Here is a 26,321-nt window from a genome sequence, read left to right on the forward strand (position 1 = left end):
GAAAGAAATCTCATCACCTTATTATGTAAACCAAGTTTATTTTAACTTGCTGTGTATCACTCCACCTCTTGTTCAGATCCAGTTTCCCACCGACCCATGTGCCTTTGGCAGAAAGCTGTTTTTTTTTTTTGTTTTTGTTTTTTGCCTTGCTGGCATGTGTTGTGTTTCCATTACAAATGTGGGAAATCTTTCAATTTATTTTATTTTATGGTTCATAAACACTAACGTTATCGTTATAAGGACTGTTCTGCATGACTGGTCAATTTGTCACTTCTAAGGAGAAGTCGTGTGTTTGTCCTCACTTTATAAGATAGATAACTGGCTACAATAACTTTCTTTTACAAATGTCTGCAAAATGTTGTCGATATTTTGTTTTGTCGAAAAAAGCACGTTAGCAATTGTGGTGATTCCATTAAATAATATTTTTAGAATTGCAATTAAAATCACATGTGAATAAGTTCATGCGATGAGTCATTATAAAACATGTCGCACCATCATCCTCCTGTCACTTCCTGTTGTCTTCTTTGTGTTTCTGCCAGTAGTAACATTTGGTTTTGGCTCATGTGACTTATGTGATGCTAAAAAAGTGTTTCCATTGCGCTTCTACATATTACATTGGGATTTTGTGTGATGGGAAAAAAGTAGTGCTTTAGAAAAGGAAAGTGGGAAAACTGAAGATATTTGGCTGGAGTTCAGGGTTGTTTTCCAGGCCTGAAATCTCCCTTACCTCCCCAAATGTATAAACTACAAAACGAGACACTTAAGTTGAGGCAAAGGATTGCTAGAAGTGATCGTATTACAACTTATTATTTCACAATTCCACCGTTTACTTTGAGATCTTTAAACAAAATATAGCTTTAAGCACACTTAAGATTTTTTAGCAATATCCCAAGTTTCTTTTGAAGCACTGTTCAGTCTACTACCACATCTCCAAAATAACAACTAAGGAGTTGTTATGGTGGCAGCATTGTGTTGTGGGGATGCTTTTTGTAAAGAAGGTACAGGAAAGCTTCAATGAAATGATTCAGATCAAAGCATATTTATGTATTTAAATGGCCTAATCAAAACCTACACCACCCCAGATGTCTGACAAAAGTTGAAAGCTGGTGTTCCTGCACACCCAATATGAACAAAGTGAGTTTGAGCTAATTGCAACAAAGAAATGCAAAATGTGGGTCTCTGTATGTAGCAAAGACATTTTCAGTAGTTTCTACAAAGTATTGACTCCATAAAAATGCTTTGAAATATTTTTGTTTTTTTACATTATAGCCCAACTTCTTGTTGGAATCTGAATGAGGTACAATAAAGTCTGTGGCTATGAAGTAACAGAAAAGTAATATAGTTCAAGGGGTATGAGTACGTTTGAAATCAGTATACATAATGAAAATGCACAGTTTCTTAATATGGAATCCAGATCAAAACAGAAGGAAAAGTAAAGAGAAATTACGAGGGGGGCGGGGGGGAGTCGGATGAAGGCATAACGATGTGTAGGATGTTGAGAGGTGATCAGGCGCAAAAGAGACAAGAGGGAGATGAAGCTGCTCTTTAATCAGTGAGGGGCCACATGGAGGCGGGCCGAGGTGCCCACTGTAATCCGATACACGCTCACGAGCGCACGGCGGGCACGCGCGCCGAAACAGGGTGAACTGAGTGAGCAGTCCCGTTCACTGCCACAAACCCGGAGGAGACCGGTGGGGAAAGAGCGCGCTGCCGGAGCCTGCCTGCCGGGAGAGAGAGACACACAGAGGCACACAGAGGCACACGGGCTGCTGCTGCTGCTACTGCGCGTAAAGAGGAGGAGCGGAGGGAGTGGACTGAAGAGCACAGGGCTGCAGCGGAGAGACGCACAGCTTTCAAGGAGGAGGAGAAGTGGAGACGAACCACGTTTATTTTCTCCGGAGCAGTTTTACGCACGGGAACTGGATCTGCGCCTTATGAGAAATACATTTTTCATTGGCCTGAGAAATAACTGCTGTTGGGGCTGAACATAAAAAGGGAACATTAAAAAATGAGAACCTGCCCTTTTTCAGTAGAGTTGTAAACGAAGGTTTAAAGATATGTTTGCAGACCATTTTTTGTTTTAAATTTTCGTTGTTTTCTTACACTCCTTTTGGTTCGACTTGAACACCAAGTTAGATTTTTGTTTCTTTTTCTTTTTAATTTGAGTGTCTCTTCTGTCCACGACCTGCTCCAACACACGTTTTGACACTCTGTGGGACACCCTTACCCGGACTGTGCGCACCAACATGGATTTCGCTGGGATAAAACCGTGTTTGCAGTTCAAATCCTTCAGATTTTATGCTTTTGTGCTGCATTAACTGCGGTTTTGTGGCGAAAAGAAGCAGTGACAATAACTCACATGAACTGTGTAAAAGAGCCAAAACCGTATTTCTTGGAGAGCTGCAACCCGGCGTTTGGATTGTGATTGTTAACCCTGAAGGCACTGTGGGAAAAAGACGGGGAAGTTTATTACCGGAACACTTTATTTTTAATACAAACCAAATAAACCAAAAAAAAGGAGAGTGCTTTTCATTTTTCTTCTGGTTTCTCAACACCTTGAGGGAAAAGATGGATTCATATTTATGGTTGTGTGGATGTATTCTGCCGCTTCTTTTGCCTTCAGCAGTAAAAGCTGACGACGGAGGTAAGTTTGACACCTTTGTCTCCCGCGTAAATCCATGTGTCTCCCTCGGGTTTACATGATGATCTAACCGCTCTTTTGAAAGGGAGTGTGAGTTAAAAGACACAAAACAAAACAAAACAAAACAAAACTCCTTTGCGATCTGTGAGGCATCACAAAATGGTATGAAATGAAAGTCAGTTGTGATTAAAATTCATTTCTTACAACACATCAGCCTCCAACTCATTTAAAATTTGGTTTTTGTAACAGAATTGTCTGTTTAGTATTGTTTAGAATAACTTGAATACAATTAAGAGGGAAGTCGTCTATTTTTTTTTATTATTTTTGTCTCTTTCTGTTCCAGTGCAAACAGTTTGCACCGCTACATCATGGACACATAGAAGTAAAATCTCAACCTTCATCTGTGATCAGTTATCTGAATAACCTGTAAGCCATGATGAGGCTGGTTGTTCCCGTCCGCTGCTGCTCTCAGCGCGTCCAGGATTGGACTGTGCGCTGATCTTGAATGGGATCTTCTTCCATCTAAGATGCCCGACTAAAAAGAGAAAACCTGACTCTTTTTAGTCGGGTTTTCCCATGTCGCCAATAATAATAATAATAATAATAATAAAAATCCACCACAATATAGCCTTTGGAGCGAGTGATGCTGTCAGCGTTCACATCCTGATCAGAGTTTTACGTCCTCATTTGTGCGGACGCGATCTTATTCCTCGAAAGTTATTCCAAGAGTCTGAAATCTGAACGGCAACTTTCAAAACTTATTTTTCAAATTTGGAGCCACTATATTCATTTTCACAGCCAGGTCTGCAGAGAGGTGCTGGTGAAGCTGGCTGGTTTTACTGTCTCCTGCTGGCGGGGGTCAGCTGAGCTCCGACACTGCTTGTCTGGTCTTCAAAGCTACTTCGACTCCCGAATTTCACTTTTTTTTATGCACAGTCGTTTCTGAGAGGTGCAACCCAACCTCTGCTTATCAGACACTTATAGTACGTGCGTGCATTTACCGTGCATCTTCACGTGTACATCGTTTTACGCACAACGAATCTTACGCACCAGATTTCCAGCTCCGAGCAGCTTTGCTGTCCACATGATATCAGATCAGTAGCCACTTGTATTAGTCGCTCTGCTTCTACAGGTGTGAACTTTTTATGCGCTTTAGAGTAATGGAAAAAAAATCAATTCAGCGGGGAATAAAAAAAAACTGCTTCATTTGAGATTACGTATGAGTAGATTTTTATCTATTTGGTAATAAATTTGAGTCTTTCAAAACGGACTCTTTATGATAACGCTTTCAGGTTCATGTGCGTAACTATGGAGAAACGAGTCGATTGTTGTAGAACCTTTCAGTATTTTTGAAGGTTTTATTAGTTTAAAGCTCCGTCAGAGGAACTTTTAAGGATCTGAAAACTTTGGTACCCCGTCTGTCAATTTTTTTTAAGTTTAAGTCAGAATTTACAGAATCCTTTAATATGCTTAAGGTATTAAAACTCATCTGTTTTGATATAAATTTATTATTTTCTCACCATGCTTAGATATAAAACATTCTTAACTTATTAGAAAAAAAATACATACATTTTCTGTTTTCCTGTAAAGGACCTGTTGTTAAAAGCCTTTCTGGCTGAATTAGAGAATTAGAGACCCCCGATTTGGCGCGATCCAGATTTAGTTTTCTATGTACTGTAACACAAAAAGATTACAAATACAAATATACAAAATAGGGCTTTGAATCCAACTAGGGGGAAAAGAGGGACTTTCTAGGTAGTTTGTGACACTTATTACTCAGCATGCTTTTGACTGAGCTTGTGCTTGTTTTGGATGCGTTAAATGAATAGGGTGGGAGGGGGAGGAATTCTGATTTCTCATTAGATGCCCATCATAAAGGTAACAATGGCCGATTTCTGGCACACTGACTTCATCTGAAAACAGAATATCTGCTGACATTAGATGAAACTTTTCCCTGTAGCTTCCCTCCAGCTCTCCCCCCGTGGCACTCAGTTGAGCATCCAGATCTTCTGCAGGATGAAGCTTCCTCAGCACTAAACTTTTAAAGATGCCTTTCCTTTACTGTTTCCGGAGAGATGAGCGAGGAAGGCACAGAGAGACGTAGAAGTGTGTGTGTGTATATATATATATATATATATATATATATATATATATATATATATATATATATATATATATATATATATATATATAAAGCAGGAGGAGATGGAAGTAGAGAAAAGAGGAAGTAACAGAGACGGAAACAGACACGGGGAAGCAGCAGTAAAGAAGCGATCCTAACGGAAGAGAGATTTTTAGCCTCGCTGTTTGATCCTGTTTCTTCATTCCGTTTGATCGCAGCTGCGCCTGGAAGGGAGATAAACGGACATAATTGGCCACTCAAGACCAGCTGTCTGCCTCTATAGTGTCTCCACTGAAATATGCTGGATGATGAAACAGGATCACCGCCATACACAGTGTTAGAAGTGCTCCAGCAAATTGCCCACAGGTAGAACTCAGGCTTGAATTATGTTATTAATATAATTGATATGATTGCTCCCACCCAACTTAGGGCCATTTTATAAGTCTAAAGTGGACGGGGAGCAAGCAACTCCACATACATACATGAGCTTCTTGTGTTGCAAAGTGCTCGGGTGTTTCATCTGTTTTGAGTTGGTTTCTTCTTGTATTGCAGCTGTAAAATACCCAAAGCAATTATTTACTGCCACTTTGGCTTAAGGAAAACCTTTATGATCAGTGTTTAATATGACCTCAAGGTTTAAACCTACTTGTGGGTTCAGTTTGTTATAATTAATTATTACATCAGGCTGAGTCAGAGGGCTCTGTAAGCCATCAATAAAACAAATTATCCATTTCACTTGTTTGCCTAATGAGCTTTTGCCCATTTTAGCGCCCTGCCACAAACATACAGTGCTTTTCCAAAGACACCCTTTATGTAATTTGCCATGTTACAGACGCCAACTGAAGTGAAATTTAGTAGGATTTTTAGGATTTTTAAGCCTTTCAGTGCCAAACTGGTGTTATTGCTGGATTTGGATTTGTCTTTATTCTTTGCTTTGATTCTTCTGGTTTTGGGTTATTTTTGTGTTTTGTTCTGATTATTATTATTATAATTAGCCAATGTTGTTGTCTTTTTAACTCATGTCCTCTCACAGCTTCTATGAATTAAGTGTAACACACTTGACCTTGGTCCCACTAATGGTCTCCCCAGCATTTAAAAATCCCTTATTTTCAGTCAGTTCTTTGCCAGTTCTCTGTTCTGTTGCAATGCATCCTGTTCTTCTTCTGTTCCTCACTGGCTTTGGTCTCTCTTTTGTGTTTTGCACATGTGCTTGTAAATTTGCTTCATTTTGTTATTCCCCTAAAGTTCCCCAACTGGAATGATTCATGACAAGTAGCGTATAATTGTGAAGTGGAATGAAAAGGATGGTTTTTAAAACTATGCAAAACAATCTCTTTTTTTGGATACCAGTTTTGCACATCTAAAGACAGAGATTTCAAAATTGTCTTTGGAAATAAAAACAAGCTCAATTAGTGTGCATAAACAGCAGTGGGCCTTTGAATGCATGAATAGTTTCAGATGTTTTGCACCCTAACAGGATTTATTTAACCTGGTTTAGCTCTGTCCAACTTCCAGTAAACCTTAACCAACTTCTATGCACCTATTGCATGATACTGCCGCCGCTATGTGCCAAAGCGTATTGTACAGTGTCAGCTTAGATGAGTGTAGTTCTGTGAGGTATGTTCATAGCCTTGGGTATTGTCTTATAGTCTAAACCTGCTTTAAAATTCAGCTCAACATTATCTCTTGTTGAGCTGACATACAAACATGTTGTATATCAGTTTTCATGATGTTGTATTCCCAAAAATGTTTTTTTTTTTACTAAGTGACAAAAGCAACAGGTTGCATTGAATTTTATTTAGAGGTATGACAATAAAACTAGCTAATTTGTTCTCATTTTTGAGGGTTTTATTTATAAATCACATTGAAGACCTTGACTTGTTTTTACTAATATTCTCCACTTTCAGCCAATTTTCACTCAAAAGTTCAGTAAAAACATTGACATTTGGAGATGTAATGTATAAAATGTGGAATAGTTCAAGGACATGAATGCTTTCGCACATCATTCATCTCCTCAGAGTTTAGCTGAAAATGCTGAAAACATTCCAGCCCTTTGAATTGAATTTGGATAAATAATTTCAATAATTTTTGATTTAAGGAGGGCTTTTAACACACAGTAAATGAAAATATGTTCCACATAGACAATTAGAAGGTGAAATTAGAAGGCGTTTCTGTATGCATTGCATATTTCCCTGGATATCTCGCAATTGTCTCTTGAGATGTTTTTCATTACGGCTGCATTGTCAGACGTGTTGATTCACAGGTGCAGAGGGTAGGAAGGCATAAAATACAATCTATTTACAATGACTTACCTGGAGGAATTGTCAACTTTGCTCCCAACAGAGCGCACCGAAACAATGGAGCAGTAAAAACAGAGCGTGAGGGAAGGAGGAGAAAATATAAGTAGCGTGAAGAATCTTGAGTGTTTCAGGGCATAAAAGAGGGAGTTAAAGGGAAGAAACAGAGGCAGGGGGAGAGGAAGAGAGAGTGGGAGTATTATAGGGCGTTAGAGTAACAAGAGGAGAGCAGCTGGGTGTGAAGCAGTAGTTGAGTGGAGCCACCTGCAGTAAACCAATCCAGATTTATTCCTCTCCTCTGCTGAGCTCAGGAGGGTTTCTGGCCAAGGTAGGGCATTAAATACACTCTGATTATGATGTATGGAAGGTGGAAGACTCAGATTTATGCCTAAACATAAGATTTAATTCACATTTTCATCCAATGGAGCCTATTATTTACAGGACTGCTCATCATATTTCTACTGTTTACAGGTAGCACTTTCTTTATGTATAGTTTTGTCATTAATTATAGTTTTTGCAGAATTGAGGGCAAAATAAACATTTCTACATTTCAGTGAAAATTGGGTTCAGGTCATTCTGTGCTACAACTGAGTGAGCAGGTGACTCTTTGCTGGAGACTTTCTTTGGATTTTGGTTTAATTATCCTGCAGGAAGCAGGTGTTTTCCACCAGGTTTCAGGATTAGCAGTGATCGCCTTTCATCTGTTTTCCTCAAATGACGATTTTACAAAGATTTATTTTCTCCTATTTTCCTGACGTCACATGCAAGCGGTCTAAAACACTCAGAAAAATCACAGCTTTTTGCCCAAACCATGTGTCCGCAGTATTTAGCTTTTATATATGGCTACATTCACATAGTAGAGAAATGCGACCAAAATCCAATTCTTTTTTTTCGCCCATATGTGAACCATATCCGACTTTTTCATTCTGAATGGCCCAATCCTGATCTTCTTACCCCCACAAAAAATCTGATGTGTGTCACTTTCAAATGTAGTACTAAATTGGATATGTATTGAATAGTTTTAAAAACATCTGCAGGCTGAATGGTCATTGCACCTTTTATCCAACCTGTACGTCATTGACTTGACGTGTGTCATGATTCTTCACCGGAAGAAGCCAGATGTGGTAAATCCAGATGTAAACAATGGGTGAAGCATCACTATTAGTTGTGCTTTCGTTTTCTGTCCTCCCATTCTTTTGTTTTGATCTTGTGAGAACAATGTCAGCTTTCATTGCGCAACAACTTCAAAATTGATCCTTAAGCGATGACATCGATTATTACTTCTAAACAGTGCACTGATGTGTGACTTCTGCCCATTCGGGTTGCTTTAGGGTTATAAATGGCTTTTGGGTTCCAGTAACAAAGCAGAGTTGACCATGGTACAAGACAACAAGTACAAGATGGAAACCCGAACGTCTCCAGTCTCTCTGACTGTGACTTCTCTTCCAAATCCATTCCTACAAGAAAAATATTGTCCATCCAGTGCATTTTCTGTCTATAATTGAAGCCTTTTCCCAGTTGGATGCGTCCAGAAAATCTCCAAAGGAAAGTATCCATTAGCCAGTCCAATTAAAGGCCCCAACCACCTTTACTGATTGCCTTTGATGGAAAGAACCATCATTGACAGAGTTCTTCATCTTTATTTCCGAGCCCTCCACCCTATAAAGGGAACTAATTTCAGTAACTTGTATCTGAAATGCTGTTTACTCTTTTATGACCCAAGTTGAGGGCTAGAATGTAGTCTAACCTGTTAAATAGAGGGCATCGCTTTGTGGCTTTCTTCACTACACGCATTACTGCAGAGAAGGCATCAATCGTCTATCCATCTCCTGCTATCACCCTTGAACAAGACACCAAGATACTTAAACTCTTCAATGTGATACAGTGACTGACCCTGGTGGGAGCATTCCTGCTCATTTCAGCTGCTTCACACCACTCTGCTGCTTGCTGAAGGTCATGGCCTGAAGATACCAGTGGATGAGGTGAGACCCTGAGGTCCCCAACCGTGACCAGAGTCCATGCATGAACAGCACAAGCAAAATTGGTGATAAAAGGGAACCATGATGGGGTCCAATCCACAGGACACAGGTCTTGCTTTAATAAGAGAAGAGTGCTCTTTCAATCTTCTGAAATAACATTGACTAATAATGTAGGGGGACTGGAATTAGAGGGGGGTGTTTTAGTAGCATCAACAACATAGTTCACAAAGAGTGAATAAAATTTAAGCCAATTATCCTTTGGCACATTTCTCTCTGCGTTTCTCTCACGTAAATAAAAGAGAAAGGACAATTAGGGTGTCCAGCAGGATGTTCTAATTACAGTTATCATGTCATTAGTAAACTGTTAGCATTCTCGTCTGTTTATTGGCCGTGTGTAATCACTATAGTAATTATAGAAAATGGGGAGAGCGGCGCGTTGAGTTGTGTTTGTCCACTTGTAAAGAAAAAATATCCTCAGATGGCAGCAGAGATCACGCAAATCCTTCAAATTGGGATATTTGCCTTTTCCTCGCTTCTTCAAAACCTTCGCACACAAAGAAGAATGTTTGTGTAATCGAGTCTGTGCACAAGCCAAGTCCCTGGAGAGTCGGCAGGGTGGTGCGAGGCCACAGGTTGTTTTCCTTTTTCTCTCTCTCTTCACGCTGAATCATCTTGTTGTTTTCCCCTCCTTTCACGCCACTTCACTTCGTCTCTAATAGCGCTCTCTGTCTCTTTTTCCACACTTCCCTCTGTCAGTGTTTTCTCCCTCACCCCGGCTTAAGAAAGCTCCCTCACCTCCTGTTCTTCTCGCTCCGACGCGGTGGGAAATCTCTTTACTGTTTCAGCCGCTCTTTGTGTTTTTCTCTTTCTGCCTATTCTCTCTGACTCTGTCAATCTATGTTTTCTCACACTTGTTGGAAATCCATTCACGCGATTTGTTAGACACTGTCATTCATACACTTCTGAGAAGCCTGATGTGGAGCATTAAACACGCTGCCTTGAATGTGATTCCAATCACTTAAAGGAGTACAGCAGATAAACCGTCCATTGATGTTTGCATATTCTTTCTGTAATTAGGATCCAAGAAGAATAGGAAGGCGATAGCAGGCTGTATGCTAATGACTGGAAATAAGAACTTGAATCTTAAAATAATATGACATCTACCTAAATCATGTTACTCTTAGAAGTTGGAAAACCTGTGGGATTGGCAATTTGTTGTCAATTATAAGTTGTCAATCTAAGCTGTTGATTTTCTTCTCTTCTGTCATGAATGTGAACATTTTACACTAAGGGTCGATTCTCACTAGCCCTGTTTAGTCCACACTTATTGAACTCTACTGGAAAATTTGTTTGGGGATGTAAAACATTTTAATAAATATATAAATCTTTAATGGGTGCATGTAGAAATATGTCCTGCAATGAATTCCTTACCCATATAGAAAAGGAAAAACATCCCAATATCTTTGCAAGAATGTCAGTAATAGAAATAAATACAGTATATATATTAAAAGACAATTGAAGAAGTATTAAATGAGCAAAGTTACACATATAGGATGTAGCTAAATGTGATGTAAGTCCTAGTACATAAATTCAAGATAAACGTCTTTTTAGTACCTTTTAAGATCTTTGGACACCATATATATTGCACTAACAGTAAAAAACCTGAGACTAATATAGAAATTATAGTGTGACTCATGAAACACCGCACGTTTTAGCTTTTATTATCTTTTTTAGTTGCTTTGCTATAAAATGCCAACATTCTTTGAAAATAAATTAGGAGTTCAAGCTCATTTTTGCATCCAACTCTGATCTAAAATGTAACTTCAAGTTTGGCATCCCATTTATAATGCAGTCATTTGAACAATATTTACAATTTCATTTAATTCCCAGTCTCTGGAGGCCATGACAGGACCAATCATTATACAGTTATGGAGACATATACAAATTTCTGTAATCACAAACTTTTTTTATAAATTTTCACATGCAGGCTATTTTGTCCTTCCAACTTTTCTAAGGACATATTCTTAACATAAGTAGCTCAAAACATTTTCTTTGAGTTTTTGTTTAATCGTGAAGTCTATTAGAGTAACACATCCCTCTGTTGTCTTTGGCAAAATGTATATTACACAGGCAGCTCGAACATAAATGTTAGTGAGTAGAGTTGCTTTGTAGGTTTTTATTAAGAGTCTGTTACCATTTAAGCAGACGTGAACAAATTGCCCATTACTAATCTGTTCTAACAAACGCTGTCACTTGTTTTCAAAGTAGTTTTGGCACTGAACTTGTATTTATCACTGTTTTATTCTCATTAGAGTGTCATTTTGGATTAGAATCCCCTATAACTTGAAAGGCTTGCTCCTCTGTCAGTAATTTTTTTCTCCATTACACACTCAGTTTTATTTTTTGACTCATTTTGTCTCCCTTTCCCCCCTTGCTGTGTTTAGTCTCAGATCCTTTGTAGTTTTCTCCCTGTCATCATTCTCTGTCTTTTATCCACACTCACTCGGTAGATTTCCACTGTGTGTTAAAGCAGAACACCTGGAGAACACGGCCCCACCTGTTTGTGTGTGTTTGTGTCTGTGCCAATATAAGTGTGTGTGCGTGTGCGCTTGTGTGTGTGCGCGTAGGTTATTTTTTTTTGTCCAGTGAGCTTTTTTGAGTTGCTGACTTTCTCCTTTTTGTTGATGAGAGACAGATGTTCTTGGATTACTTTCCTTTTCTGACATTCATCCTCCTCTGACTTCTATTACTTCTTTTTTAGCCTCTGTTTTTTTATTTTATATCAAACTTTCCTTATAAGAAATAAACTTTTGAAAAAGTATTGAACTTTTTCACATTTTCTGACATTACAGCGACATATTTCAGGGTATGTCAATCAGTGTTTATGCAACATAACACATAGTAGCACATGATAAGTAAGTTTTTCTTTTTCCAATTAAAACTTTAAAAAGTCTGTTGTGCATTTCTGCAACAGCAATTGTCTTGCAACTTTTGAACGCATCTCAACTCCAGTAAACATGAATACAATGGCTAAATTCTGCTAATGGGTCACCACTTTGATACTATCCTGCATAGTTGCAGGATATAATTAGAATTATTGGAACCATAACCTTTTGTAGCCTGTAGCAGTCTTGTTGAAGTCCATTCATTTTCCCAATTCCTTGCTAAAGAATAGCATTTCCGCATAACATTTTGCAACTAGACCAAAAAGTTAAGTTTTGCTCTGACCTGCCCAACAGTGATAAACTGTTTCTTGGTATTTATGCATTTGTCTTGTGATATTTCCATTTTCAGAAGATGGAGTTGGAGTTCAGATTTCAAGTTTATTTGTGTAGAACATGTCAGCAACAAGAGTGCTTTAGATCATAAAAACATCATGCAGTCACCAACTGTGAAACAATCAACAAACATTACATTTTGTCAAATGCCATCAATACACATCAACTATGTTGATCAGTGTCCCATTTACTACTAATCAGATGCAAATAAAAGCTGAATGTCCACCACACTTTGCCTTTTATTTCTAAAATGTTTTGAAAACCATTAACTTGTACTTTCCAGTTCATGGCTATGCAGCAATTTGTATTGACCTATGATTTTAAACCACTTTAAAGTTTGTGGTTGTAATATGTCAAATTGTGAAAAAGTTTAATGGTTATTAATAGTTTTAAGGCTTGTTATTCATGTAGCAAAAGTTGTAGACCTCAGCTGGTCTCCTGGGCACCATTTAAGGTCAGAATAATGAGAATTTATGACTCACTGTGCTGTTTGGATTATCGGGGCCAGAGCTGGTGGACAGTAGGTTTACAGCCTTCTACTTAAGTAGCTTTCTGGTGTGGTGGGGGGAAAACAGTTTTTTCATGAATTAAACACCCACTGTTGATAATGCTTTCATTATGGTGTCAGGCTGATGGAAATAAATGCGTATTTCGGCACATTTACTAAGTTCATGCAGGCTAGCGAATCGATTTCTGTGCTCTGAAAGTGTCTGTTTTGACTCAAATCGGGCAAAGCTGGAAGTGAGCTCAGAAACAAGGTCAGAGCATTTGCATTTGGTGCCAAAAAAACAAGGATCTACCTCATTTGAAAGAAGGAACGTCATGAGTTTATGTTCATATGACTTCCACTGAGAATATGCGACTCATTTCTGCACTGAGACATCTGTGCGTGTGTGTTGAGGTTTGCACTTGTGGGGAAAAGTTGCTGAATAGGTGTTATCAGGATGCAATACCAAACACGGCAGAGAGCCATAAATAATGCAGTGACCTGTCTTATATCCCTGCTTGACTGCTTAGCACCATTTACCGCCACTTATCTTGCTTGTGTGTTTGTCTGCATGTGTGCGTGTGCGTGCGTGTGTGTGTGTGTGTGTGTGTGTGTGTGTGTGTGTGTGTGGTCTGAATCCAGTGATGTCTAAGCCNTTACCGCCACTTATCTTGCTTGTGTGTTTGTCTGTGTGTGTGCGTGTGCGGGTGCGCGTGTGTGCGTGCGTGTGTGCGCGTGTGCGTGTGTGTGGTCTGAATCCAGTGATGTCTAAGCCAGACGAGGATAAGCGATGTTCAGCGGTTTTTGTTTGCACATTTGTTGTGAATATGTGGTCTAAATACAAACCTCTCCCTGATGATCTCCACATGCTCCTGTGGTTTGGGAGGGAAAAAAAGCTGTGTTGTGTGAAAATGAGGGTCAACGGGAGGGAAGTGTTTATGGAAGGGACGGAAGCTGAAACAAAGAGGAATTTGGGGTTTTCATGTGGTTTCCTTGGCCTTATAAAAGTCAGAGAGGGATGCTGCACACGTCTAAAAGCACAGTTAAAGTGTGAGTACTTTTTTGCTGTTTGACCATTCTTGGCATGATCTGAGTTTTTTTGTTTTTTTTTGCCAGATCAGCATCTCCTCCTTACAGCATGCAGATCTCAGATCTTTAGTGTAGAATACAAATTAGAATTCCAATTGATTTTGTGTTGGAAGCTGTGCTTACATGCTTGATTCTCCTCATTTACTAACAAAACATGTCTCACTCTCGCTGTTCTCTTTGCATAGGATGCATAACAAAAGTATTCACACCCCTGAACTTGTATTTTATTGTTATTTCATGTGATAGACTGAGACAAAACAGCACATAGCAAAATGTAATTCCTTGATTTTATTGTTTTGTATCATATTAAAGGAACTGAAAAGATGACAATTGCATTAAAAGCAAGCGACACTTTAAAAGAGCAATAGTAAAATCTTGACAAACAAATAAAATGTCTTAAAATGTTAAGTTTTAAAAGAGTTTACTTGAGTGGTAAAGCTGCACTATGTTTTAGGGACTTGGTTCCAGAGCCTTAGAGGATAGAAACTAAATACTTCCTCTTCTGGTCCTGGAAGGACAGATTACAGGTCTCACATGAGTCCTTATATCACTGCAGTGGGTCTCTGTATGTCAAAAAAATTAATTTTAAAATTTCTTGAAGGTATGTAAGAGGTACGACACAGTATTAGCGTAATACTACGAAAAAATTACATTATGAGAACAAAATTATATTACGAGAATGAAGTCATAGTATTATGACTCAATTCTCAAAGTACTGACTTTATTCTCAAATTATTATGACTTATGACTTGCATTATTTCGACTTTGTTCTCAATATGATTTCTTATAATACAACTGTATTGTCTTATTTTGACCTTATTCTTGTAAAAAATATATATATTTTTTTATTATTATGGCCCTAATACTCATACCTTATGGAATTTTACAGGCTTTAAAGTTTTAAGTTCTGTCCTTGGATAACCAGAGAGTCGGTCCATTTGCCTGGATCCGTTCAGCATTTCGGCAGGAGTGTTTTAGACAACCAACAGCTGCATGCTTGATTTTTTTTTTCCTTTTCTCCAGAGACCTGTTTATGCATCATTACAATAATCTAACCTATTGAAAATAAGAGGCATGTTTCTGTTTCTTATTTTGACCCAAAATTATTTTTTCTGTCAATATTTATAAGGTTATAGTGAGATATGGTTTATATGTAATATGGTCTGAATACTGTTAAAATTTAGACAAAAATCCTTACAGACACCAAGTTTTTTGCCTCCTCAAGTCTGGAATGTTTTAGTATCAAAACAATTTTGGACATGCAGTTAAAAAGTTCTCCAAGGCACACTACACGCTTTCTTCTGTTTTAAAGAATGCCTAGCTCTCCCTCCTTGAGTATATTATTGCCTTACCACTGCAAGGACCTGACATTTCATTTCAGTGTGCATATATCTAAATGACTGTGTGTGCAGATGAGCGAACACAATAAAGTCTACTTTAAATGGCACCTAATCCGAGATGATGTCAGCTGTGAACTCTTGAGCTCAATTTGTCACTTTCTGCCCTGTTTGGATTCAGTAATTGTTTAATGACTTTGCGTGAATCTCTTGGGATTGATAGTTTCTAAGAGAGAAGCAGACACAGTATTCCATACAAACTGATCAGTCTGATTCCTCAAACTCTTAGAGGTACTATCCTTATCAGCTATAGGTCAAAGGTGAGCAATGGGAGATGAGAGAGAGCCGTAATGCTGAAAACTGAATTAACAGAACAGCTCTATGCTGCTCAGTTGGGTTTTTGTGCAGGTGGTTGAATTGTTTTCTCCTCTAATTCTTCATCAAGAAGACAGTTGGTTGAGGATGACAGTCGGCTGTAAGAAAAAGATAAACAGTCTGGGTAAATTTTAAAGGCCTGTCTGCATCCGCAGCATTTTTCTGTTATGATACATTGAAGATTTATGGTTTGATCAGTCTGTTCTACTAACAGCTTGTCATCTCCCAGATTTACACTTTGCAAGTTGTTGTTCTTTGCATAACAATTACAAGATCCCCTGTTTATGTGCAGTAAATACCATTTATATAATATGGGATGGATGGTTAGAGAATTTTTTTTACAGTTTGCTTTTGCCTCAGTTGCTATGATTTTGGCCGAAAGAAAAGCATTGAGTGTGTTTTATTGTTTAGTATGTATGTTGAACATTAAGAGACATGAAAACAGTAAGACATGATGTGTCTAAATATTTACAAAAAATCACAAGGAAACGTTGGATGTTTAATTTAATGCAAAATAGGTCATTTGATTAACTTTTTTTTTTTTTGCTAATTGCTTAGTTTAATATTTTTAACCAAGTTCAACATAAGCAACACTTCAGTTTGTGACGAAAAATCAAACAAATCTAAATGTATGCAATTTTTCAATCAAATATATTTGTAATCTATTAAAGTTTATGACTTTATTTCTCACACATCACACCTTCTACACAGAGCTATCTAAGCAAAGCTCCTATAACTGGTTTTTGGTTGGTGCTGCCTTCAGATTGTGGAGTGGTTAAACACTAATCCAGGTGGTGCTGACACAAAATGCGCGTGGCTGAGTTACACGGCTCTTGTAACTCTACTCCTGTATTTCTGTGTGTCACCAGGGAGATTGGAAACAGATAGGAGATGGACGGGATTAGTTGGTTCTTAGAGTGAGGGAGAGGGAATTAGAGAGATCCAGACTGCTGATCATTAATTGTTAGCAGACAGAGTGAGGCAGACACCAGGTACAAAAGCCAAAATGTCAGTCATGTTGTTTGCTGACTGCTGAAATCTGATCTTCTCTCTAAACTTCTCTTGCTTGAGACTTAAACTGTTTATATGTATCAGATCCTGAGTTGGCCTGTTTTTTTTATTGAAATACATTAATGAAAATGAATCTAATGACTATTCCTTATGAATTATAAACTGTATTAATTGCATGTAGTGGTGATATCTGGTTATGTGTTTATGCTGTGCCTTATGTGTGCATGTCTTACTCCTCTCAGAGATGGTTTACAGTAGCCAGTCTATTAATAGCTTTAAACCATGTTGTATTCTGCTGAGCAGTTTGGCTTGGCTGTGCTAGCCCTCGCAGGACAGTGGTGATAAATAAAACGTCATAGCACAGAAGGCCTGATGGTGGCTTACACAGCCTCCTCAGACAGGCTCTGCTCTCTTCTACATTTCTCCTGGAGGCATGTCTCGTGATGCGTATTTAGCCGTGGCTCAGTAAATAATGAACTCTGTCAGGAGTCCAATTGTGAGTTTGTTCTCCCGTTCTCTGGAAAACAGGAAATTATTTTAGGGTGTTGCATACCAGCCAAGTATTTTCCCATCAATCAGCCAGCACTGGCAGATGCTGTTTTCATTTAAATAACCTAGTCCGTCGTGGCCATCGTTTTCCCCAAATATTTACAGAAAATCCATCTGCTTTTTTGCAGATACAGCGATTTCTGTTTCCACTATTATTATTTGTTACTGCTTAAATAATGTCATCTTTATGGTTGCTTTTTTCAAAACTGCAATCAAAAAACATTTTCCTTTTACTTCCTTGAGCAAGCACTGGTCACAATTTAAATCCTTACATGACATTGTGATTATTTATACTGCTTTGTGAGAACAGAGTCTGTTACTACTGTTTTCTGTTACTTTATTTGTGCTATTTTAAATTCTTACTTAAATTTAGAGGTCTAGATTAATATTTCCTAATGTTTTCTGGCAATCTTTTAAATATTTTCTTTGGTATTTGTGTGCTTTTTGATTGTTTTAATTAATTATCTAGCTAATTTCAGAGTTTAAGTTCACAATGTAATGTTATGTGATGTAATAAAACAACACAAAGTAGTGTATAATTGTGAAGTGGTGAAAAATAGGCAGAAAGACCTTACTGTAATTCAACTGCACATTTAAAGTGTACGCCGTAAGAAATACTGTTCCAGTTTGTGCCAAGCCACATTACACATGTGTAAAATAACTCAAATGAGACCAAAATTGACCTGGTTTTAATCAACCAGCAAAAGTAAGGAAAGCAAAACTTTGTGCTTTACTCTAAATACCTGAATATGTTGGTAGCAGCATCATGTTTTGCGGATTTTATTCCACAGGGACAGGGAAGCTGGTCACAGATGGTGAAAGAGCTCACTGACTTCAATAGTGTTTAATGCGGCTAAAGTTTCAGCAAAAGGTGACTCTCAAATCATTGTGTCAGGGGATGCAAATTCAAATGCATGCCACACTTTCCAAATTTTAGTTTGTAAAAAAAAAATGCACCGTTTTCTTTCCACTTCAGAAGTATGCACTTATTCTGTTTATCACAGATAAAATGAAGTTTGCTGTTGTAACATAACATTAAAAAAATTGAACTTTCTTGTAAGAAACTGTAAGAAGGATGGAGCAAGAAATTAGTAAAAGGTAATGGTTGTGAAAAGCAAATTAATAGAAACCTATAATTATATTATAACTTACAGTTAGATGTCCAGAGCTGAGAGTTTGTGCAGTCAATCAAAAAGAGCAGCCACCGTTTTAGTACAACAGAGCCCATACATTTCGTACAGTAGAGTTGTGTGTGTTATGCTGCTGGGTGAAAGAGATATGAATGTGTTGCCCATCTGTGTCAGATTGAATCTGCAGCTGTGAATAAGTGCCATTGTTTATGACATGAGACAGACATATGACTGCTGACAAGTGGATCCGCTCTGTGACAGTAACTGTGGCTTCTGGAGGGCTGAGTGTGTGTGATGGCAGGTCTGTGTGTCATCATGAACCACAACAATGCCTCTGTTCATCAGGTTGTTGAGATTCTCAGTTTCTCATATCCGGTCTTTATGAACAGATCTTTTATTTTGATTGTTCTCCTTGTTTTTTTACCCCAATTACAGATAAAAATCAAAATGAAGAAATGCATCTTTGATGATAATTGTGTTGATTCATAACAAATACATAACACTGACCTTGATGGCACTTTTTTCTGCTGATGTCAACTTTGAAGTGCTATTGAGAGCGTCTTCTAAATTTGTTTTCCTTTACTTTCAATTTCTTTCTTTATGATTTCTTCTAGCATCTGAAGCACATTTGTAATAAACATTGAGATAATAAATTATTTTAAACTATTTTCATATTAGCACATTTTAGGAAAGGTTAGACCCTTTAATTAGAGACACAAATAATTAATAGACTTATGATTAATTGCCATTTAATGCTTCATTGGATTAAAATAATTCCAATCGATTAACTAACATCAGTCTTGTAGTTTGGCCACCGTCCAGCAGATGGCGCCACTTGTCATCCTTAAACGAGCCAGAGACAGAAATAAAGATGGCAGACTCATGCCAGAACGAGAAACAGAAATAAAGTCAATTGTGGGATGCAGAATGCACTTAATGCGTTTCTGTTTTTAAACATGAACACTCGACAAACTCCTATAATTTCACCTTAACAGCGCTCATTCAAGAAATTGTTAAAATATATTGTGTTTCTTGTTTTAAATTCAGCATATTATGAAAGGTTTAGCCTTTTATTTTGTGGAAAGATGATTTACTTCTTGATACAAGACAAGACCAAAGTTTTTTTTAAGAAAATGGCCGCTTGTCAATTAATTGTTATCATCAATCTTTTAAAGTAAGATCTTCCTATAAATACAAATTCATAGAAAGATAAATTTCATATATTTTTTTCTGATGTCACTCATGCCTCATCTGTTTCCATTCACCCAGCCTCTGAGCCATGCGGCGGAAACTTAGATGCCACATTTGCCGGCTACATCACCACCCCTGGCTACCCGCAGGAGTATCCACCCCACCAGAACTGCCACTGGGTTATCACAGCCCCGGAGCCATCGCAGCGCATCGTCCTCAACTTCAACCCACACTTTGAAATGGAGAAGCTGGACTGCAGGTGAGAGAAAAACACAGAGATGATCCTGATGACTGGCAGACAAAAGGGTTATAGAGAGAAATATTGAGAGTGAATTGGTTTAAACAGTGGGGACATTTAAAGTTGTATAAGAAACTACAGTGAGTCTGAGTTTCTTCTTTCTGCCTGCAGCTTTGGGTCTCGCCTGTTTCTCAGTGAGAGTTGCTGGTGAACTTCAGCCCACTCTCCTTCTGTTTCTCTGGCTTTCACTTTGCCATAATAATCACTTTGGGACCTCCCTCGGCCCCCTGTCTCTAATTATCAAAGTCTAATTACGACACATTTACTGTTCCAGCAGGCTTTTTCACACTTTGGCTGCATTAAAACAGATTAGAGGATTTGGTGTTCGTCACGTTTTTGGGCTGTTTGGCTTTGGTTGCACAGCGAGGCCGACAGGAAGACGCCATTAAATCAAAATCAAGCAACCAGCAATGAACGCAGGCTGAAAGATAAATTGTGGAAAATTGCATTGTTGGACTAGAGTTTTAGGAGGCAATCAGAAATCATGTTAACTCAAAAGTCTATTTCTCAAATAAATAACTCATTTACTCACAGACTGTATCATGTTCACCAAATAAAAGAACAATAACTGAATTTGGAGTATCCAGCTGGTTTTATTTTTATTTTTATTCTTTGTGCTTTTTTTGTCACATGTTGCACTATTCATCAAAGAAAAAGAAAATCTTTTAACTTAGGAGATTTCTTTTTTGCACATTATAAAATAGTCTAAAAGACAAGGACGTTAACATTAGCAAGCCAATATTGACCTCTTTCTAGAAGAGGAAGTTATTTAATTGCACTTAGACAGCAAAATCCATATCCATTTTTTAAATCTTAGCCAATTTTTGTGGATCTTACTCATATGTTTCGGTAATTTTCATGTTGCAGTGGTCAGTGTTGCTTCAGCTTTAATATTATAACAGATGATCTTTTTTCAAGCAGCCTTTGGTAAATTGATTGAATGTCTGTTCAAAAGCTTCATTCCAGTAATCTCATCCTTGTCTACATTCTCTCTGTTTTCTCTCTGCCTTTGTGTTTTCCATGTCTCTTTCTGGCTGTACAGCCATGCACTTTCACATTAACAGTAGCAAAAATTGGCTGCAGGTTCTGTGACATTTTGTGGTTTTGTGAGATTTCTTTTAGCATCTTGTGGTTTGCTCTCCGGGCAACGCTGCTTGTGCTGCAAGGTCATGTTGGCATTTGATTATTGCAAGACTTTTTTCCATCAGTGCGACGGTTGATTTCAAGTTATTTTGAGATAAGTAGAAATCCATTAGTCAGGCTCATTACTTGTTACAATCTGAGATTCCTAATTTACACAGATTTTTGATCTGGTACTCGGGAGTCAAAAGCACACAATTCTAAATGTGATTTTTTTTTAACAGAAAGCCTCCTGCAAAATAAAAAGAAATGATTTAATCATGTGTACCTGATGTGATACATCTTTGTTTGATTTTAGCCATTTTAGGTAGAATAAAAATGGGGTTGTCTTAAAATATTCCTCAACTAAAAATGCATTTTCATTATATTTTACAAAGGATTTTATTTTACTGAAAATGTATTCAGTTTTTATTATTTGGCTATGTTAGCTTTGTTATAACTTGTTTTACATTTTAAATTTCCACACGTTTAGATCTCTTAAAATCACATGCACACTTTCATGTGGTGTCTTTACGTTTTCATGTAACTGTACACTGTTGCTGTTCCTTTGGCAAATGTCTCACTGCAAAAACAAAAAAGCTTGCTGAGTAATTATTCTCTAATTTCTAACGCAAAAAGACAAAACTCACTTACAAGAAACTTTTCAGCAAGATATAGGAGATTGTTTTGTCAATAATTTCTTAATATTAATGAAAAAGTTACATTTATCTTGCTGAAAAGTTGCTGTGCTAAGACACTAAGTATTTGGTCTAGACACTAGACCAAATACAGTACTTAATAAAATTTTGTGTTTTTGCAGCGGTTGTACTGCCATCAGTGGAGGATTAATATAATTTTTGTGACATGTAAAAAATAACAGTGGTTTGGAGATTTTCAGGGAGTCTGAAACTTACAATAATTAGCTAAGTAAGTTAGCATTCACAAGTGGTAGTTCAGTGTGGTTTATTTTGACCAATATTCTGTACAACCTCTTCAAACTCCTTTGCTGCATCAGATGGCAAACCTCCAAGTCAATACTGAAAGTAGAAGTTACTGCAGACATTTTAAACAATACAAAATTGCTGACTCACTATATAATGGACCTGGAGAGGACAAACTGTGCACAGCTGGTGACATTTACAAGATATCTGTGGACCTAAAACATGTGAAAATCGTAAGTGCCACAAGATCTACTGTCTGCAAGTTCTTATCTCTGTGGCTGCCACAAAATGGGTGAATGCTACGCACAGTAGAGACAGACTTTTGGAAGGCAGTGTGTGTAAAAAACTGGAAATGTAAACTTTCTGGCACAGATAGCAACAGAGAAAAATACAGAAATACACATATAGTAGCACACACGCTTACTTTTCCAACCTCAGTCTGCATTTCCGTGCTTTCTCATCCACTTATTAACATTTCAGCCGTATTAATTATAGATAGGTGAATTCTCCCCACTCAGATGTACCAAAATCATTCAGACATTTCTTTCCTGGGATTGAAGCATCAATATTTTACTGGCTGTCTGTTTGTTAACAGCCAGGGAAGTAGAAAATGCCCACTGTGCTTTGTTCTGGTTTGCTTTCCCACAGAGCTGTGAAAATGAAAAACATACTTCTCCCTTTGTCTCCAGGCTCTTGGTATTTCTTTGGCTATACTCACTGTCCAGTTTATACAGGGGATTTCTCCATTTTCCTGTCTGGATTTTTCTCCATATCTCCCCTCACCACCTCCTTCCTCACCCTCTTGACTTATCTTGTGCCTCACTCCTCTCAGATCCATTTAAGGTTCAGCCGTTTCCCACGAGAATGAAATGTAGCAGGAATAAGAAATAACATGCTCTGATTTTTTTTTCTTTTTTTTTTAAGACCTGATCTAGCCTGCAGAGTGAGATATTTGCAGTGTTGCTGGTGCCCTTTGGTGAGGAGCTATTTAGGTTTACAAGCTCCTGGCCCCGAGTGCGACTTCATGAGTGTGTGTGTGCCTGAAACTGAGCCGTTGGGTTCAGAGGGCAAAAAGAAGCAGGAGCTGTTGGTGTTTGCTTCTATGTAGGATGTACATACATGGTCATCCACTGATTGTGAGCAACAACCACAACACATGTAACACACGCACACACACTGAGATCAGTGTGTTGATCTCTTTTTATGTCTCTGGATGTCTCTTACATTTGATACGGCTATAAAAACACCGCATATGTTTCTTTTCTCAGCTTCGGTGAAAACAGATAAACTGTTGTTAATCTTTTCAGAGAGTAAAAAACAAACTCCTCTAGGGACAGAAAAGCAGACTGTGTCTGCAAACAAAGGCTGCTTTATGAACGGCCATATGATTCATCCTGTCTCTTTCTGTCATGAAAAATATAAAAAAAACAACCTCAAGATTTACTACCATCCATCAACAAGCATGCCGTCATGCATCAACAACTGATGTACTATTTACTGTGATGAATATTATAATCTACTATGGTCTTGAGTTTTCTTTAGAGTTGGGATTTATTATACAGAGACTGTACCAATTTACCAATCTCTTTTGGATTGGTAAATTACATTTTGCTATTAGAAAAAATGCATAAATCCAGTGATAGAGGGCAAATTTCAGAATGTCATGTGAGTGCTTTACTGTTGAGATGTTATTTCACCCAAGTTAAAAACTTCTGAATTTCCAAGCATATTTTGCTTGAAAAATATGCTTATTTAGAGACAGTTTTTAAAAATCATTCATTAAAATAAGTGTCATATCATTTATTTTAATGAAAGATTTTTAAAAATTGTCTCTAAATGCCAGATACTAAGTGACTCCTGATCAGGACATCTTTAAAAATGATTATTAGGAGAAGAATAAATACTAAAGCATAGAATCAGTCAAAGCAAACCTGCTTGTAATGAGTCATGCTTTCTTCATTGTTGCCAGCTTTCTCGTCTGAGTTTTAGTTCCTCAGTAAATCCCACAGGCTCCTGCACCGTTCGATTAAAGTGATCCTTAGACTGAGAGACCTGCTCACAAATTGCTTTGATTGAGCTTGTTCATTTTAAATATGCACCGTCTGCACAGCATCTGCCAAGTTACAAAAACCAAGAGGTGGTGCACCTGCCAGAAGAGCACCACTTAGTAATTATAACTTCTGGTGTATGCTGCTATATGCTATGTCAAAAGTATGAATTCCTGCGGTTTCTGTACACTGTTTCCACTTACCTTTCAAGACAGGTCAATGCTTAAATCTTAGTCACGTACATTACCGTAGTATGAGCTTTCTATGGTATAACCTTGAGTAAATACTCAGTATTATGGAATTTACACATAAAAAATGAAAATGTCAAACATTACAGCGCTCTATATGAAACTAAAAGTGTAGGAAAAAGTATTCATATGGTTAGATTAATTATCTTAACATATTGTTTAGTTATTCCAGATATGCTAATGTTATATGTAGCATTTATTTGTTGTTAGATTGATTGGACCCATAGATTACAATTTTATTGACAATATTATATAACAAAAACACCTAATCTATTAGTCTGTATCCAGTTGTACTGTTTAAGTAATAGCGGTTATTGTGTAGATTAATATCACATTTTAGTATTTTGTTCACATTTTGTGCAAATACATAAGGCGATAATGGTTAGTAGGGCAATCTGCTCATGTATCCCAGTCTGTTGTGAGTAACTACAGTTTTTAAGCTGTATTTTTGTAGTAGGAGCAACAGGACCACTCCTTTAACAAAAAAAAAAAAAAAAAAAAAAAAACATGACTGTCTGTGTAAATGTGATGGATAATATTTCAAAGAGCAAAATATTTATTTCTTGAATCAGCCATCTACCTGGCAGTGTGCAGCAAAGAAAGAGGAGGGGCATTGTTGTGTTGCTCTGTACATTATGCCATTTATCTGGCATCTAATTGTTGGGACTTTAAACTAAAGGAGCAGTATGATGTTTAATGTTTTCTAAAGAGACATTTTCTACAGTTAATTTAACATTGCTGATTTGGTGATGACTTGATATTTTACAGTTATTTGGCTCATAAACCGTCTTAAGTTTGGTTAATTCCTGCTTACCAAAAATCAAGTATCCGTCTCTAAGTGAGCAAACTTCTGTTGTTTGATCATCACTTTGGCCACTGCACCTTTTAGTATTTCTCCCAAGTAAAAATGAGAGATTTGTTCTTTCAGTTTTAGTGCTTTCCATTTGTTTTGAAGAATAGTTTCCTGCTGAGGTGAAACATTTCTATAAATGATGGGAGAACTTTTGGGACTTCTGAGGTAGACACATGCAATCTTCCTTTGGGTGTACAGAATGAGAATTTACGGCTTTGACTCATTGGTTCGGTTGTTTATCTCACATGTTCCCCCATACCTCGCTGCACTGCTCTGTCTCTGAAAACAAGATCTCAATTTGGAGTATTTGGAAAGCGCTCGCACACAAACACAGACGCACACACAGCCGCTCGGAGAAAAGTGCAGCGTCAGGGTCCGCTGAGAGCAGGCACAAATTATCCTGACAGATACCTCCTGTCGCTCTGTCTCCTCTCCTCTTTCCTGCTGGCTCTTTCCCCCCGTTCTCGCCCCTAGATTCATGTCCCCGCTCCCACCCTCGTCACCGTTGCCCAATGGATTCCATCTATCATCTTTCATCTGCTCTTGCAACTTTGCCCATCTCACCTCCTTCGATCTTTCTCCCCTGCCAACCTCCCGCTTTCTCTGTCACCTCTGCTCTCCTGTTTTTGACCTATTTTTGTTCAATTTACTATGTGTGATTGAGCCTAATTTATCTCCTTCTTTCCATCCCTCTCCAAGCTGTCGGTCTCTACTATCAGCTGGTTTTTGATGAGCCAAAATCATCATTCAGCATTCAGTTTCAGAAATCAAGGACTGCTAAATACTGCAGTCTTCATTTAGTCATTTACTTTCTTTTCCTAAGTCACATATCTGTTTTTTTCTTTATAGTATTTCTATTTGCATTTCTTTTTATTACATCTGGCTTTTTTGACCTCTATCTTCCTCTTCAAAAAAGTAAATGACACGTAATGTCATGATGGCTGACCATAAAGTAATCACATGCAATCAAGGCCAAGGATATTTTTGGTACTAAAGTCAAGTCATGCTTTCTATAAGCAACATACGCAGCCTTTTGTGACGTGTGGCAAGTAAAAACAATATTGAGTAGTACTATGACAACTATTTTCCACATTAGTTATGGTTACAACCTCAAACATGTTTTCCAATAAACACAGAAGAGTTGAGAATTTGTGAAGTGAAAGAAAGACACCACATGAAAGGAAAGTGTGGGACCGTTTTTACATTTTAGTTTTATGTTTTGCCAATTTTCCAACTTTTTTCTTGGCGAAACAGCTAAAGCTCAGTCATATTGGACGAAGAGCCTTTGTGAACATCTATTTTACGTTTTATCAAAGATTTTTTTAATA

The 26,321-nt window shown here is 37.7% G+C and overlaps 1 protein-coding gene across 3 annotated transcripts in view; it reads left to right on the forward strand.

The window, feature by feature from the left end:
- The first annotated feature begins 1,654 nt into the window (after positions 1–1,654).
- Positions 1,655–26,321, forward strand: part of LOC103145333 (neuropilin-2-like) — a 112,886-nt gene continuing 88,219 nt past the window's right edge. The window contains exons 1-2 of one of the 3 annotated variants that reach the window (XM_007562715.2): positions 1,655–2,644; positions 19,565–19,745. In XM_007562715.2, the coding sequence (XP_007562777.1) occupies positions 2,299–2,644; positions 19,565–19,745 (527 nt within the window). In that variant the 5' untranslated portion in view covers positions 1,655–2,298. Of the gene's footprint in view, positions 2,645–5,022; positions 5,130–19,564; positions 19,746–26,321 lie in introns of those variants that run through there. The other 2 variants (XM_007562716.2, XM_007562717.2) reach the window with 2 other exon arrangements.

The sequence above is a fragment of the Poecilia formosa genome, unplaced genomic scaffold (assembly GCF_000485575.1).
Source record: "Poecilia formosa unplaced genomic scaffold, Poecilia_formosa-5.1.2 Scaffold140, whole genome shotgun sequence".
NCBI lineage: Eukaryota > Metazoa > Chordata > Actinopteri > Cyprinodontiformes > Poeciliidae > Poecilia > Poecilia formosa.